The sequence below is a fragment of the Triturus cristatus genome, chromosome 4_1 (assembly GCF_964204655.1).
Source record: "Triturus cristatus chromosome 4_1, aTriCri1.1, whole genome shotgun sequence".
Classification (NCBI taxonomy): domain Eukaryota; kingdom Metazoa; phylum Chordata; class Amphibia; order Caudata; family Salamandridae; genus Triturus; species Triturus cristatus.
This window is the reverse complement of record NC_140585.1, coordinates 132,913,224-132,930,763: the sequence shown is the minus strand read 5'-3', so window position 1 is coordinate 132,930,763 and position 17,540 is coordinate 132,913,224. Positions and strand designations below refer to the sequence as shown.

The following is a 17,540-nucleotide window of genomic DNA, read 5'->3' as shown; positions in this document are numbered from 1 at the left end:
GACTTTAGGCTTTGACTGACCAACAATGTTATATCAGGCTTTTGACACCTCCTTCATGAGGAAGACCCTAGACCAGGGTTCTTAGTCTTTTGACTTCGTGGACCCATGCTTCATTATTGGACTCTGGAAGTCATTAGTGGTTCCAAGGACCCCGGCCTAAGCATTTTTGATGATTTAAACCACAAATCAATGCACAAAAAATATAGAATCAAACAAAAACAGAAATGATGAAATTTTTATTTAATTTACAAACAAGTATAAAAAGAAATCAACATTTTAACATTTAATTTTAATCGGAAGGTTGAAGCTTTTCTAATATAATTGAGGCAACTCATCGTCCATATTATATTCTGTTTCATGCACTTGCACTGCTCCTGCGAATCAATCTGACGATAGAAACTGAACTGTCAGCCTCCAATTTCAAACTCCTTCACTTTTACAGAACGTTGAAAAAAAACTTCAGTTGTACATTTTGCATCTTTTCTTGCATACACTTTATTAATCTGTTAATATTATTAAATTTTCTAAGAAGTCACGGTCCCCGTGAGTAGGCTTCACAGACTCCCATGGGTCACCAGACCACAGGGTGAGAACTTCTGCCCCAGACATACATTTCAGGATTATCCCTTCATAAATAGCAAAATTACAGAAGAGTTGAGAGAATGTGAGTGAATGAATCAATCAAGATTTATTTTAGAGATAATGTACATTAATGTATATTCCATGAAATCGTTACATCAATAGTACAGAAGAATACATCAATAACAAAAATGCATATTAACATTAGCTAATCAATTCATAAACAGTAGTCGGGAAACAAGGAACTGCTGCACCAAAAATATAATATACAGCTAATGTCTAAAAATGATTATACATTTGATTAAATATTCTACAATAAGCAGACTATTTTAAAGGCAACAGTGATTAAATTAAATTTGCAGCAATATGTACCGGCAGCTTCCTTTAATCTATGGATAACATGAATTGTTAGGATAATTACATCAATTTATGATCTAAAACTTATATACTTAGTCACGTCCTCTCTAGTTTTAGACTGTTTCATATTTTTAGCCAATTATTACAGTCTTGAGTAATGTGATTTTAGGAGGTAAGTTATAACATATTTACAGATTCTCACTATAGCTTTTTTAAATATTGATCTCTCACATTGCCGGTAGGAGGCGCTGGTTCACATCAGGTTTCGAAGTGGCGTCTAAGGAGGTAACCAAATACATGTAGCGCAGAAGTTTTCATCTATTTTCTCAGCTTCAATGCCAGCAGATTGACTGACATCGATAGAGTGGTGCAGTACCAAAATACATTTAGGATCTTATTAACTCTCCATTTAACACATCCATCAAATGGGGGGTGGGCGGGTCAATGATGAATCTGCAAGTAGAGTATATACCAGGAAGATTGTTACACAGCTAAGTAACCTTATCTTCTGACGGACTCCGTGAAGTGTCAACACGATGACAAGATGATGTCTAACACCTCCTGTGTCAGCTGCTAGGTGTTCAGATGTCCCCACTCAAACTCCATGCATGAAGGAGGACTCAGAAATAGGGATGCAGCACCATTCCCTCTGACTGAGAGAGAAGGTCTAGTTTGCATGGCAGCTTGAGAAGGGGACATTTGCAGAAGCGCTGAAGGTCTTCATACCACACTTCTCTTGGCCAATCTGGGTTGATGAAAATGGCCTGGGACTGGTCTTGGTTTATCTTACAGAGAACTCAAGGTATAAAGGGAAATGTGTAGTGCGATTGAAAGTTCCACCTCGACTGAAATGTGTCCCACCCCCAAGGCTCACCTGAATGGATACTGGACAATACAGAACTGCTGGCATTTAGTATTTTCTGAAAAGGCAAATAAGTCTACCTGGAGAGATCAGAAATATAACGCCAGCTGAGGCTGTAGGATCTGACATTCAGGGACACTCTGCTGGGTGGCTGGTGGTGATCCAAATCCCTTGGTGGTGTGCCCAAGACCAGTCTCAATGCTTTCAGGCAAAAGAGATGAGACCCTTAGCTTATTGACGTAGCACATCACAGCAGAGATGCACACCAGGATCTGGAGGGACCAACCTTGGATGGAGGTGGTCTAGAATGCCGGCCAAATTCCCTGCAGTTCCAACAGGTTAATATGGAGAACCAGTTCTTCCAGAGATCTCCAGATCCTCTAGGCAAGATCCCCACTCTGAATTGGAAGTGTGCGTTACTAATGTATCCACGGCTGAAGGGGGACCACAGGCAATCTTGCAACTCAGGTTCACCTTTTTCCCCTACTAAACCACTTCTGCTGCAACACTGGGGGAGGTTATGATGGAGTCTGACAAATCTACCCCATACTGTAACCATTGCCCACACAGACTCCACTGCATGGCCCAAATATGTCAATGTGAATGCGGGACTAGGAGAATGCAGGAGCCCATCAGACCCACGAGTCAGAGGCCCGTCAGAACTTTGACTATCGCATTGTGTTGGAAAGAGGGAACCATTTCCAGAATGTCTGCTATCATCGTAGGTGGAGGAAATACAGAGTCCATTACTGACCTTAGGTACGTGAGTCGTTGGGAGAGCTTCAGGTGGGATTTCGGCTCATTTGTCCAGAAACACCAGGTAGAACAGGAAGGAGTCAATAGTTCTGGATTCTGAGAGCTGGAATTCTTTACTGCTCTAGATTCAATCTTCGTCAAGACTTAAGAAACTTATTAAGAACTAAACTTTTCAACATCATTTTCTCCTAGCAATACTTTTGCCATCATGCACTGATTCTATCATTGCACTAGTCAGGATTTGGTTGAATGATTCTCTCCAAATAAGAAACTCATAAAATATATTCGCATGCAATTAATCTAACAATTATTAATTTACACAGTCAATGGTGAGCAGTCCAATCTCCCATGGCTTCAGCTGTTGAATGCCACTGGGAAAGTGCCACTGTGATGGGTGGATTTACAGATGCACAGGATGATGGAAAGGAGTATCACCGTGGGAGGTAAGTGTCATGCACTGCAAGCATTAATCCTGAGAGTCCTGCTCATAATGTCCTACTTTCAATTCTCATGCTTTTGGACCCTGTTCTTGGGCTGCTGTCACAGAATCATCAATGTTGCATATGTACCTAAATACCACAATCAGCTAAGAATATTCCTTAGTGTACGCTGGTTAAATTGTTTCGAGTGTGTTGGGTTTCCAGATTTTATCACTAATCCTAAGTTAGCTAAAAATACCCTTATGAGTCCAAGCATTGTTCATAGTGTTGTTTTTACAGGCAGCATGAACGGGTATGCTTGGTTGCTTTTCTTTATAACTCTACTTTACAAGAGAAAAACATTATTTCTTTTCTTTTGGTCGACGCTCTGCAAAAGTCTTAATGTGTAACATGCAATTTCATTTTCTTATATCTAGAGAAATGAAATGAACAAACATTGAGAACAAACCTCAAATATCTGTGTGTTACTTCTTTACTCACAAGCCGAGGGCTCTATCATCTACTTTTCATCATTTGGCATTTGGATGTCCCACACAATAGTCATGTTATCGTCTTCTGTATTTGCTGAAGGATATATAGGCTTAGTAATCCACTAAAGCTCTTTTCTTATTCACTGCACTTGAATGGTTTTTCACCGGTGTTTGTATGCTGTCTTAGGAGTTGTAATAACTAACTAAAGCTCTTCGCACTCACTGCAGTTGTATGGTTTGTCCCTGTGTTTGTATTCGCTGACGTCTGAGGAAGTCTAATAAGTGACAAAAGCTCTTCACACATTCACTGCAATTGTATGGTTTTAACCAGGTGTGTGTTTGCTGATCGACTTGGAGGTGTGATAACTGACTAATGCTCTGCACACATTCCCTGCAAAGGTATGGCTTTTCCCCTGTGTGTTATCGCTGATGTCTTCTTAGGGTTGATAACTGACTAAAGCTCTTTGCGCATTCATTGCAATGGTATGGTTTTCCCCTGTGTGTGTTTGTTGATGTACTTGAGGTGTGATGACCGAAAAAGCTCTTCACACATTCAATGCAATGGTATGGCTTTACACTTGTGTGTGTTTGTTTGCTGATGTCTTTGTAGGCTTGATAACTGACTAAAGCTCTTCACACATTCGATGCAATGAAATGGCTTTTCCCCTGTGTGTGTTCGCTGATGTATTCGTAGGTTTGATAACTGACGAAACCTCTTATCGCATTCATTGCAATGGTATGGTTTTTCCTCTGCGAGTGCTTGCTGATGTCTTGTCAGGTCTGGTAATTGACTAAAGCTCTTCACAGATTTACCACATCTGAATGGCTTTTCCCCAGTGTGTGTTCGGTGATGTCTTTGGAGGTGTGATAACCTACTAAATCTCTTCAAACATTCACTACAAATGTATGGCTTTTCCCCAGTGTGTGTTCGCTGATGTCTTTGGAGATCTGATAACTGAATAAAGCTCTTCACACATTCACTGCACCTGAATAGTTTTTCCCCTCTGTGTGTGTACTGATGTCTCTTTAGGGTTGATAACAGGTTAAAGCTCATCACACATTCACTGCATCTGAATGGATTTTCTCCTGTGTGTGTTCGCTGATGTCTTCGTAGGATTGACAACCGACTAAACCTCTTTTCACATTCACTGCAATAATAAGGCTTTTCCCCTGTGTGTGTCTGCTGATGTGTTTGTAGGATTGACAACCGACCAAAGCTCTTTTCACATACATTGCAACTATATGGTTTTTCCCCCGTGTGTGTTCTCTGATGGATTTGGAGGTATGATAAACAACTAAAGCTCTTCACACATTCATTGCAATGGTATGGTTTTTCCCCAGTGTGTGTTCGGTGATGTCTTTGGAGGTGTGATAAACAACTAAAGCTCTTCACACATTCAGTGCAATTGTATGGTTGTTCCCCTGTGTGTGTTTGATAATGTCTTTGGAGGTGAGATAACCGACTGTAGCTCTTCAAACATTTATTGCAGTGGTATGGCTTTTCCCTTGTGTGTGTTCGCTGATGTCTTTGGAGATCTGACAACTGACTAAAGCTCTTCACACATTCACTGCACCTAAATGTTTTTTCCCCTGTGTGAGTCCCCTGATGTCTTTTAAGGGTTGATAACAGCCTAAAGCTTTTCAGACATTCACAGCAATCGTATGGTTTCTCCCCAGTGTGTGTTCGCTGATGCCTTTGCAGGTCTGGTAATTGATTAAAGCTCTTTACACATTCACTGCATTTGAATGGCTTTTCTCCTGTGTGCGTTTGCTGCTGGCACTTAACTATGGATGAGAAACTAAAGCTCTCAATGCATGTATATGATTCTTCTTTGTCGGTTAGTATCGCTGGGTCAGGCATATATTTGTCTACATCCCATGACTGTATTTCCTGAAGGGCCAACATGGCTGATAAAGCACTTGTATTATTTTCAATTTAAAAGTAAAGTACAATGGTCACTAAATACTTGTCACACTCCTAATATGTTTCGAGCTTCCATGCGAAAAAATGTGTCTTTAGATTGGATAACAATTTTCGACGCTTGTGGGTAAAGATTTATCCTCCTCCTTCTGGTCAGTGCATATTGGAACTGACCTCTCTATTCTAGACAGCAAAGCTCTTCTTTCCTTTATCCCTCAGCTGTTTGTCTCACTCCGTTGTGCTTTTCTCTGGTTACTGTGGTTTGGCCAGGAAGAATTTACAAATCACCTTGAGCACTGAATGATGGTCTATTATCATTTTAGACAACAGAGCACTGTGGTAACCACATCATACTGATTCCATGATCAAAGCTGGTATTGATCGCCTGTTTATTCAAGAAGTGGTTTGTCAGTATTGTTGCCTTTATTTCCCAGAGGTCATTTCTCAATCTTGTGGCATGAAGTTTCGGAGCTTAGACTCTTACATTCACTGAATTGTCCTTCACAGCTTCTTCCCGGATCTGTCTGTTTATGTGCAGGATCCTCTGTCTCTAACTGCACTGATGTTTTACTGGATACTGGAGATTATTATTTCTGAATATTTGTTTTGCAGACATTCAGAAGCACTGTTGTTATGCATAACCATTTCATGCATTCAAGGCTGGTTTTCTGTTGGATGTAAAGAGATTCAAAATTGTGAAATGCAAATGTAACAGAATGTGATTACACAATATTTAACTGGTTTTAAACACCATCTCCCTTTATCATCTTTAAAACTTAGCAAGGATTATTTCACCATACACAGATATTTAAGCAAACGTTCTGTTGAACACGTCACATCTTACTTCAGAAAAGGAGGTGATTTATCAATGTTCACAGAGTAACTTAGTAAAGAAAAGGTGAGCACGGAGCACTCACATGCTACAGGTACAGCTTGAGGTAAATGTGCATGGACAAAATTTCATTCAAACATGAACAGATTGCATTTCAACCTGCAGCTCCTTCCAGAGCACTTGTTCTAAAACAGTGAGTGGTTCATTTTAATGCCAACATTTACACTATGCGTGCAGATAAGGCAAACAAACATTTATTTATAATTTAACATTCAATTTAGTCCTCATTATTGAGACTGTGACAACCAATAATTTATCTTACATATCCCCGCAGCCAACAGTTGTCTACATATTCATCTATTTAGCTCAAGCATCAGCACGCATGCGGTGTCTGCAAGACCTATTTTCATCAACAAACCCACTTTATTTCAGCCTGACACTTAACATTGGCTCCCTCCTCCATCGCTCTTCTTTGCTGTATCCTAAGTCGGTCTAGCAGCTGATACCGCCCTTCCGGTCAAGGCTAAGGAGGACCGGCCAACCACGGGCTCCTTACCCTTACTTTGTTTATCTGTTGTTTAGCAAACTTTTTTTTTAGGTCTCGCCTAAGCAGCGCGCATGCGCTGCTTAGGAAAAAGACCTTTTGTAATCGGCACAGCTTTGCGGGCAAAAACGTGCACGCGTTGCATTGCTTTCAATGGCAACGCATGCACATTTGGCGATTCCCTTGCGGGAGCATTGTCTGTGTGCGAGTGCTTGTATAGTGCAGCGCAGAGGATTATGTGCTGTATACGTATTGTGTAGTAAACCGAATAATTTTCAAGGAAATATTTGGTGCAATTAGCTATATATACGTGTCTGATTACTTACGTATATATCTTTTTACACCAATATCCGTTGTCGTTTATCACCGAGCGACCACATTGTGAAAAAGGAGGCGCTTTAGTAGTGCAGTCAAAGGTGGTAGGGCGAGAAGTAGTGGAGAGGGCCGGAGGGCCCTGCGAGTGCCTGTATGGTTGTGGGGGGGAGGGGTGGAAGGTGAGGTGGGTGTGCGTGTTTGAGCTAGTGTTTGTTGGTGTGCGCAGGCATGTGTATTCTTATGTGTTTGTGTATGGACGTGAGTGTGGATTTGTCTGTGTTCATTCCATGCATCATGTGACTGTATATACATTTATAATCATGTTTTAGAACACATACTTTGAAAGCCATTAGAGTGTTTGGCATGTTGGAGTGTGTTTGTGTACATAAACATTTATAGTAGTTTTTGTAATTATTCGTCCTCGGTGAAATTTTAGTTACACTGGCGTAATTTGCATCATTTTTGGAATTTCAAGTTACACTTTTTTCACGAAATTCCCGAAAATATGCTAGTCGTGCAATTCCCCCCACCATTCGCAGTAAAAACAAGCACTGACATAGGCAAGAGGTCTCGCCTTTGGGACCTTATAAGTGTTTAGCCATGTAACAGTTAATGCCGTTGCAGTAAGGATATTGTGCTGCATAACTAAATATTTATAAGGTCCCAAAGGCGAGACCTATTGGCTATGCCAATGCTTGTTTAAAGGGTGCTTGATGCCCATAGTTGCTTCTGCCCTCCCACCACTCTCTGACACAAATGCAGTCCTCCCACACAAATGCATGCGCTGTATCTGTTGGAAAAAATGTCTGTTCTGGGGTAAATATATTGTTTGAGTTGTTTCAATCACCCGCAAATCACGTAAACTTGCCGCTTAAACAACAATAAAACTTGGTGGCGTGTAGTGTCTGGGAAATGTTCTCCATGATGACGGTGCAAAATTAACTGCCCTCTCACAACCCATCAGCCCATAATCAACTCACTGCGGATTCAGTCCATACTCCAAAGTCAGCCCTAGACCACAGGATGCCGGAGCCAGGGAAGACACCAGAGGGGCCCCTTCACTATTCAATTGGGATCCTGTCCATCTCTGCAGGTAGGACTCATGCTGGCACATACGTTATGTTTGGTTTCTTTATATAGCGCTAACATCTGATTGAGGCATGTAAGCACTTTGTGAATAGAGTCCTGGGCTCTGCAGAAAAAAAAATGTCTGCTCTGCGGTAAATTTAGACTCTGTGCTTTGCTCCGTCGTCTAGCAGAACGTTTTTGCCGGAGGGGTCAAAGCTGCATCCAGACATTACCGAAATGTGAAAGTGATGAAACATCCCACCATGGGCTAATCTGACAGAGGGGAAGTTTTTCAATTCCTTTTGGTTCTGATTTACGTTTTTAGGTCTTGCCTACGCAGTGTGTATGCACTGCATAGGAGACCTTTAGCCGTCGTGCAGCTCTTTTAACAAAGCACATACTCGTGCTTGTGGTGGCATACGCCTTGCGGGAGAGCGCAGCGGCGCGCCACAAGCACGGGTATGTGCTTTGAAAAAGAGCAGACAGCGCACGCACGCGCACCGCTCCCTGCCGGGCTTGTTTTTTCAAGAGTCAATCATTTGTTCAAGATAACAATGTGCCTGACTTCGTGTTCCCAAATTACATACGAGCGCATAGCACCCCCCAGAAAAGTAATTGCCTTTAAGCACTTCCAGGGTGAACATAACACTCCGTTAATTTAAAAAAAAAAAAAAAAAACACTTAAAACATATTTGGCAGATATGAAAACTGGAATACCAGAGCAAATGCTCCGTGCATGATCACACACTTTTTGGCCAGCGGGGAAGCCGGGATCCCTGAATTCAGTATGCGTAACTCGTTAACAAGCAACTTACCTGAAGGGTCGACGCTATATTGAGCTTACATTATTTCCCTATCTCTCTCAATCTCTCTCTCTCAAACACACGCGCACGCACGCACACACACGCACACTCTCGCTCACACTCTCCTTTCATCCTCAACACGTTGTATATATTTATTTTATTAACTCAGATTTCTAATGCTATGTTACTAATTGTGTATTTGTCTTTCGCACCCAAAGGGCTTCTTGTGGGTAACGAGTTAGATGCATAATGGGCTGGGAGAAGGCATGGAGAGCACCAAACATGTAGTAATATGTCAGCAGGATCATGGATGTTTAGGACGCTTGAATATAATAATACATTACACTACACTATAAATAAAATCAAATGTGGCACTTGGTTTGTTTTCAAATACATTTAACCTGTGCTATAAACGAAACACATACTAAGTTAAAGGGAGTCTCCAGTGATCAAATGCACATCATAAAACGCGTGATTGGGACGGTCTCTCGCGAGGTTGTTTGGCTGTCTCCATTTCCTTGTAAACTTCACTTTTTACCATTGCCACCATTCAGTCTGCTAGAAAACAAACCGAGAACGCGCCATTTTCTGTTCTGATGGCAGGCCATTAAACATCTGTTTTGTGATGGGATCAGCAGCCGACAGGACACATGGTGTGCTCTGTTTTATGGTCAAACTGCAGATTGAATAACTGTCAGAAGAACTTCTACTACCAGTAACATGTATTGTCCTCAATAGGCAAGGGGAATATTTAATTTTAATGAAGTCCATGCTGTTGCTGGAGTTTTTATTTACATGCAATTAGAGTATTTAGCTTTCTCTGTGGGAAAATGCACACAAACTTAACAAGCATTGGCATAGCCAATAGGTCTCGCCTTTGGGACCTTCTAAGTGTTTAGCCATGCAACAGGTGGTGTTGCACCATGGATATTGTACTGCTTAACTAAATACTTATAAGGTCGCAAAAGCGAGACCTATTAGCTATGCCAATGCTTGTTTATTTTTTTCGACAGTAGAATTATTGTATGGATCGTAGACTGCAATCTCTTTTTCACGAGCGTGATTGATGTATTTTTAAATCAACATAGAGGTTTGAATCCACAAGCTGGCATGTATTTAGGAGCTCTGTGTTTTTCAACATGAAATACAATCGCAAACCTTAACCTTGGAGACGTCCGGAGACTAAACTAAGTGAAAATTTCCTCTTGACACGAAATTGCTGGGAGCATTTAATATGGGGGAGTGAATGAAACCAAGGTAATTTCTAGAAACAATGCCTACAAAAGCTAATTTCAGAAACAGAAAAAAACATAAATGCACTATGCCTTGTTCAAGTTTACTACATATGATGTATGTGCGCAGTGATTAACAGTGTAGTGGTTGGAGCTGAAAGTTTCAAAATGTTGACTTTAGAACACTAATGTGTGTTTTCTAGAGCACGGTATGGTTTATCTCATTGTACATGTGATTTCAGTGGAAACAGCCACATCACACGGGTTTATGAAAAGTTTACGTTTTTAAACAATCCTTTCTTAAAATAATCAGATGAAATCACAGACACAAAGGAAGAAATTCACCCACTGGAAGGTGCAACAGAAAATAATTATTTCCTTGCAGGACAGGTGTGTAGCTCACCTTTCATAGAAAATATGTAATTCCAAGGGGAAAGTATTTTTTACTATAGAGAAACTCCTTTCCCTACCAGCACTAATGCTGGGCAATCCCCTGCCTATTAACTCAAAACCCATCCTCTCTGCTAAAATCTAGAACAAAAGCTTACAGACATGAAGACTGTCTGATACAGACACGTTTCTGAATTTCATTCCAGCTGTCCTTACTTTAACACTTATTGGAGTATCACTGGTCACGCATAGTGTAATTATCAGAATCTTTGATTACCTAAGTGTGTATAATCTCTCTAAGTCTCTGATAAATTTGGTTGGTAATGGTTTATAATCATAGCGGTTTTAGCGCAGTCATGTACAGCTGCCTGCCCACAGTGCCCTGTGTGTTGCTGACTTCACACACAGTCTAGTCTTTCTGTGGTGTACACAGTACTTTTCAGGAGCCCTTAGCTGCGCACCATAGTTCAACTTACACTTACTAACTCATTTTGGGCTGCGACGCTTACTGTCAGGTCACTCTAGTTAGTGGTGACAGAGATAGTGTCACTCATAGACGTTGGAATGAAATTATGAAAATGTCACACATAAGCAATCTGAAACCTTGGCAGCTATGTGAATATATTGTTTGAGCTGTTCCAACACCACAAAACTCGCCGCTTAAACAACAACACAACTTGGTAGCGTGTAGTGTCAGGGAAATGTTTTTGAAGATGACACTGGAAAATGAAACTAATCTACACCAAATTGTGCATGAGGAGTAATGAAGCAGAAAACACTTGGGTTTAAATCAAGTTGCACGCTTTAAATAAATAAACACTCATATGTTGATTGTATAAAGAACGTAATAGGTTCCACAGTGTCATTGTTAGAAGATTTTATACTGTCTTAAAATCTGTGTCAAGCTGCTTCCATCATCTCACAGCTTTCCCTCTTCTCCCATTCTCTCTGTTCTTTTCTCTCAGTTCTACTCCGACTGCATTTTATTTTTAACAGCACCTTGCAATGCACTTCCCTTAAACCACTGGTCGGCGGACCGAGCATGCATCAGCTTCAGGCCAGGATCTGTTTCAAACACTAGCATCTGTACCTTGGCGATATAAATTGATGTCCCCTCCTTTGCTCAGTTTATTGTGGAAATAATGCTTCAATATAGTGAATGCGGCGAAAACCGAATGGCGCGAAACCGGTAAGATAGCTTCTCGTGGCAGCAAGGCTGAAAAGCTAGTGATCAGGGGCATGAGCACCACCCACCCGCAATGTTGTAGAAGCTGGAGTGTGGTGAGATATCCGTGGCCCCGTACCCTGGCTAGACTCGGAGATCTGAACTGAGCGACGTAGATGAGCGCACTGGGATGATTCAGCGCCAAGCTATCCGACAGATCAGAGAGGTGGCACGTTCTTGCAGCCCTCGGTGTCACCAAGCACTGTTTTATTGCCTTAACACGCTTTCTTTATTTTTCAGAGAATGGATCTCACTCCGGTGGTCAGAGCTGTAATGAAGCAAGTGAATGATATCGCTTTGGCTGTCTGAACAGCACACAAGTGATTTGCAAATGACTAGACATTAAACAGACAACAGCAAGGCAGTGAGCAGTTTTTTTGGGTGCAGTGGCTACTGTCATCCTCCCCCCAGAGCATTATCCACCACTACTCACTAGAGTTACAGTGCAGTGCAGTTAGATGGCATCCCCCTACAGCAGCTTGACCCATGGCAATGCCAAACACTTGACCAGCCCCTCTTGGTACACGTTGATCAAAACGGCTTCATACGAAATAGGATTTCGACACCTTGGGTGACGCTACCTCACTGCAGTGCTAGAGAAAATGAGCTTTGGCCAAGAAATACTATGTGCAGACCAACCCAGGGGCTCTGGTCTGCACATGCATCCAGATTTCTGCCACATTCAGTATACATTGGGGCACCAGGCAATGATGTCCTTTGTTACCGATCATAGTTACCTTAGAGTTAGAACTATTCGAGAAACACGTGCGTTTACAAGGGCCAAGATATCAAGCAGTAGTACCTGGGAGGCTATTTTGCTGTATGCGGATGGTGCGGTGATGTACCTCCACAAACCCCCATGGAACCCTCCCACAGGTGATGGAATTGCTTGAAGATTTCAGAAACAAATTGGGCTTAAAAACTGATTGGACTAAGTCCTGCTTGTTCTCCTTGCGTAGTCATTCACAACCAAAGCGTGGGCTGCCTCTCCTGGCTCAGGGATGCTAGCGTGACACATTCAAATAGTTTGGGATAAATATATACCATTCTGTGGAAGATCTAGCACAGGGGAATCTGGGAGGTAGAAAAAAACATATCGTGGTGCACCAACAATAAATAATAATGTGAAAGAGTTCAAGTCAAAAAATACAAAATAAGAATGCCCTAAAGACGTTCAAAGTGGTGAAAAAGTGCGTTGGCTAAGTTCTTTTGCTGTAACACTTGAATCTATATGTCTACTGTACAAGCACAATAAAGAAGATATGGAACAATACAAATTTTAATTTGGACTCTTTCACATTATTATTCAGTTTTGGTGTACCACTATATGTATACAATTATTTATTGTATACTCTAGAATAGGACAACTTCACAGTCAGGGTGGAGACAGTACAAAGAATATTTACAACGTTCATTCAAATTTATTATAAATTAGTAAAAAACTATGTTTATATTAATTATTAATGTAAATTAATTTTACATATTTATTTTAAATGTAGAACAAAAAATGCTACAACAATATTAACTAAATTTGAAATTAAATCTTTAATTATCTTAAATATTATAAATTAAATACAAAAAACTTTTCTTAAGTTTACATTCCAAAATAAATTTTGGCCTAAAGTAAAACAATTACACATTTTTATTATGCTTTAATATTTATTAAGTGATCTACAAAATTAATTAAAAGTAATTTAATCATATGTAATCATATGTTAATAAAAGTTAATGTTACATTAATTTATATATTCAAAAAGGTGGTTAAAATATTTTATAATTAAAAAATATATTTTATCTAGCCATTTCCTATGGGGTTTTATTTTAAGTCTCTATCTTCATTATATGGGAGAGTGTTGAAGTTACAGTGGTTAGGCAATGCATTGTGCTAGACTTACTACTGTTTTTAGCAGTAGTAACTTTCACTTGCAAATTTGGCTCTACCTCTTGTTACAAAGGGTGGAGGTATTTTTGAGTAACTTTACACTCAGATTTTGTTAATAGCCCAAAGCAGTAAAGTTGCTCAAAAGTATATGAGTAAAGTTACAGGTGTAACGTACTCACAAGTGTAAGTTACCTTTGTGAATAGCCCTGTATGCGTTCTCCTCTTGTATTGTACTAGTTGTAGAAGACTGTACGTGGGGAACAAGCAGTATGTGCCAGCATGTATACTACTAAGCATGGCACACCCTCCTTAACGTGAACAGAAGGTTTAAAAATAAGAAAACCAGGGAGCCACTTTGGCAGATGATTTGGTCATGAAGTTAATTGGTAATTTTTACACTGTCTATTCAATACGTAGTAATAAAAACCAGAGGGTAGTGGCATTACTGGCTGTGCGCCATCGCTAGTCTGCTGTTCCTACACTGTTCCTCTTCAGAAATGAATAGACAGGAGTCTATTACGCTCTTTGAAAAATGTTTTCCAATGTTGTTTATCTGATGCCTTAGATTGGCCTCAATCCCTTGAAAAAAAATGCACCTCTCGGGGAAGAGGTGATAATGGAAACATTTTCCTCCTCAGTGCTTGAGAATCTCAGAGTAAAAGATGCACAAGAGGATTTTAAAACAGACTCCTGCATTATATAGAAACCAAGAGGGTGGGATTCCTCTGCAGTGGCCATAAAAGACGGCCATTGCTCGAGCAGTCATAAAAGATTTGCAGTGTCTAGTAGCAATGGAAGTAGTTACGACTTTTCAGTCAGATGAAGACCCTGCATTTACGACTATGGCTATGTCTGTTATGGGAGTACATCTGCTATTACTGCACCTGTTCAGTCCGACTGTGGTTGAGGGAGTCAATGGTAGCAAGTCTTGATTGGTCGGGTTTTGGGTTCAGGATTGGAAAAACCAATGGCAGAACAGAGCAAAACTCAATAATTAATAGTAATACACCTTGTATCAGACAGACGGGCCAGCTCATACAGAGATGAGTTTCTGTTATGTTCTGTACCAGGATGACTTTGAGATGGAGAAGGCTAGCAATTTTATAAGGATTTGAACTATCCTCACTTTATATCATAGGTACACCAGCACGTGCATTTGTTCTTCCATCAACTTCTCACTGGTAGTAAGCCTTGCAAGGAGGTCTTTGTGGCTCATCAATGTTAAATTGCAATCAGAGTACATACTCAAGATACATAACAAATTACAACAAATTATACTACCACAAGGATATATTTTAACCATTTGTGCCACCCTGTGTGTGTGAACATTGATGGGGTATATATCATTCAAGTGCCCATGGATCTAATCTGAGCTGTAGAATAATCTTAAACCAGGACCACTTTGTAGCTAAAAAATAAAGGACAAAAATATGCTGCCTACTTTTTCTTTTTCTCCCAACAGAATTGTTATAATTTTTATACCTCCATTAACACATAAACGTTGCCAGCTGCAACGTCCATAACCTGAACTGTGATTCAACATCAAGAAACAAAATGGTTTGATGACTTAAAAATACACTTCTTTTTAATCCTGTGTTTTTACATCTAGGTACAGATTCACTAATTTACAATCACAGCCTTCCCTCTACCACCTGTTTTCAATCAGAGTCCAGACATTTGGTTCATCCCCATTCTTAGCTCCAGGTAAAACCACACCAGAGTTTTCGAAAAATAAATTGATACAAGATCATTTAGAAGATTCAGCATGGCCAGCGTTGACAGCACCGTAGTGCTTTATTTTTATTTACTGTAATCCAAGTTGCACAGAACCCCGCGCTGCTGTGCAACATCTTTAAAAAAACATGAAAAAGCAAAATAGTGCGTATAGAGCTATTTGGCTTTGTTCACAAGCTATTTCGCTTCTTCCATGTTTTTAAAGATATTGCACAGCAGTGCGGGCTTCTGTGCAACATGGCTAAGCAAGCACGGGCAAAGCCATATCGTACTGCCGAACGGCTAATGTGTGTGGCTAAAATGAATAAAGAAAAAAGCGCTAATAAGTGCCCAATGCTCGCCATATCTTAGCACCTTGTATTTTCTTTACTTTCCGTAATGCTGTACTGCAGGTACACAGCTGCTGTGCAGCATGGCTGAAAATAAAGAAACAAGCATCCGAAATGTAATAGGTCTCGCATTTACGCAAGTTTGAGCTATTGGCATTGTAAATGACAATGCCTTTTATTTATGTTTTGGTTTTTAAAATATAAATAAAAAGCATTGTCATTTACAATAGCTTAAAATCTCGCAAATGCGAGACCTATTGCATTCTAAATGCTTGAAGGCATCGTTGAGTTGCCCTCTTCTACCTCCCATGGCCCCTGAGGAGCTCCCCATTTGCTACGCGGAACAATAAACAAGCCAGTGGTCACAACTGCGCAAGAGAGACCCTCCTGTCCTCCTCCAGTAAGAGAAACTCATTAAAGAAAATAGTGCTTACAGACTAAAAAAGACGTACCGTGTAACAACTGAAGAAAAAGGGCCAGTCCTCATGGGACATTACAAATGAAGACAAGGCCGTACTAAGGAAGGACTAACAAGCCTAATTGCAAATCAGAAGCCAGAATTTACGAAGGACAATGACACATGCCAATGACAAATATAGGGGGATAGTGGGCGGGGCTTCAAATACATACTCCAATAAATCATGGCTCGCAGAGCAGTTCACGCTCTGCCCAGGCTCGACCTAAAAAGTACTATGAAGTACCCAGCGCTCATGCCTTTTATTTACTTTCAGTCATGGCATACAGCAGCTGTGAGGCTGTACAACATTGCTAAAACACTTTAACAAAGTTAAAAACTCTTGCACAGGAGAAAGCTATTGGCATTGCCAATGCGGGTTTACAATAAGAAACGTAGAACAACATGCCCCAGAATGCAAAGCATGGTATGTTAAAAGTAAACAGATGTTTCGTATCACTTATTTGGCTGGTGTGCACAAATTTAGTTGATAAGGTAACAGATGACAAAGTTGTTAAAACAAAAAAAAACTCACCTTACAGTAAAACATAACATAGCAAAATTAAATAATACTTTTCCAATAAATAATGAATGATAAAAAAATATGCAATATAGACTTTTCTGAGAAAGAGAATGTTTCACCTCACTTACCAATTTCAAAAATGCAAGTAAAATGATAACGGTGCAACTGGCGTGACAATTAGAAGGGAGCAACTTTGGCACAGATGACACGTTTAGCTTTGTAAAGCAATCATGGTTACTCCTGAGTGGTTTCGTTGTGAGCTGTTTTACAGGCAGGGATTGCAAATGTTACCAAGAAATGAACCAAAATCAGTAAGACACCATTGTGTGGCTGTGAGTTCCAACTGCAGTTCCCCTTTCAGTGTATGACGTGGCAGTTGTTGTTCAGCCAAGATTCGGTGACCGTATGTAATCAGAGAAATTCCAAGCAACAGGCCGTGACTAAGCTTCACCTTTGTTATTTGCAATTTTATATAGTGCAAACTCAGCCTAAGGGCATTGGAGCGCTTTACAGGAGTGTGAGATAATGGGGTGTATTATATGGTGTGGTTGTTCAACCTCACCGTGTAATACACTTACCAACACCTTTAGGACCCATAGGTTTCATCTGACAAAAATCCAATAAGTAGAACCAGAGTTTTTTAAAAATATCTTTAATTATAGTACTTAGAGTCATAAAGCACCAACCTGGCTATCGGGTTGTGCTGGACCTGGTCAAATCTGAAAAGTCAACCTGACCGCGATGGAGTGAGGGTCCGATACAGAAGCAACGCAGGAACTGCTGGAATAGTACCTTCACGGAGAAAAGCATTGGTGTTGAGTACC

At 40.4% G+C, this 17,540-nt stretch overlaps 1 protein-coding gene across 1 annotated transcript; it reads right to left on the bottom strand.

Moving 5' to 3' along the window:
- Positions 1–225: 225 nt before the first annotated feature.
- On the bottom strand, positions 226–5,558 carry LOC146847663 (uncharacterized). The gene has a single exon (XM_085651794.1). It carries the CDS (start codon positions 5,368–5,370, stop codon positions 4,018–4,020), a length of 1,353 nt encoding a protein of 450 aa, XP_085507920.1. The 5' UTR covers positions 5,371–5,558; the 3' UTR covers positions 226–4,017.
- Between the last annotated feature and the right edge of the window lie 11,982 nt (positions 5,559–17,540).

Coding starts and splice junctions, on each gene's coding strand:
- LOC146847663 (XM_085651794.1), bottom strand. CDS start 5,370: ATGTTGGCCCTTCAGGAAATACAGTCATGGGATGTAGACAAATATATG.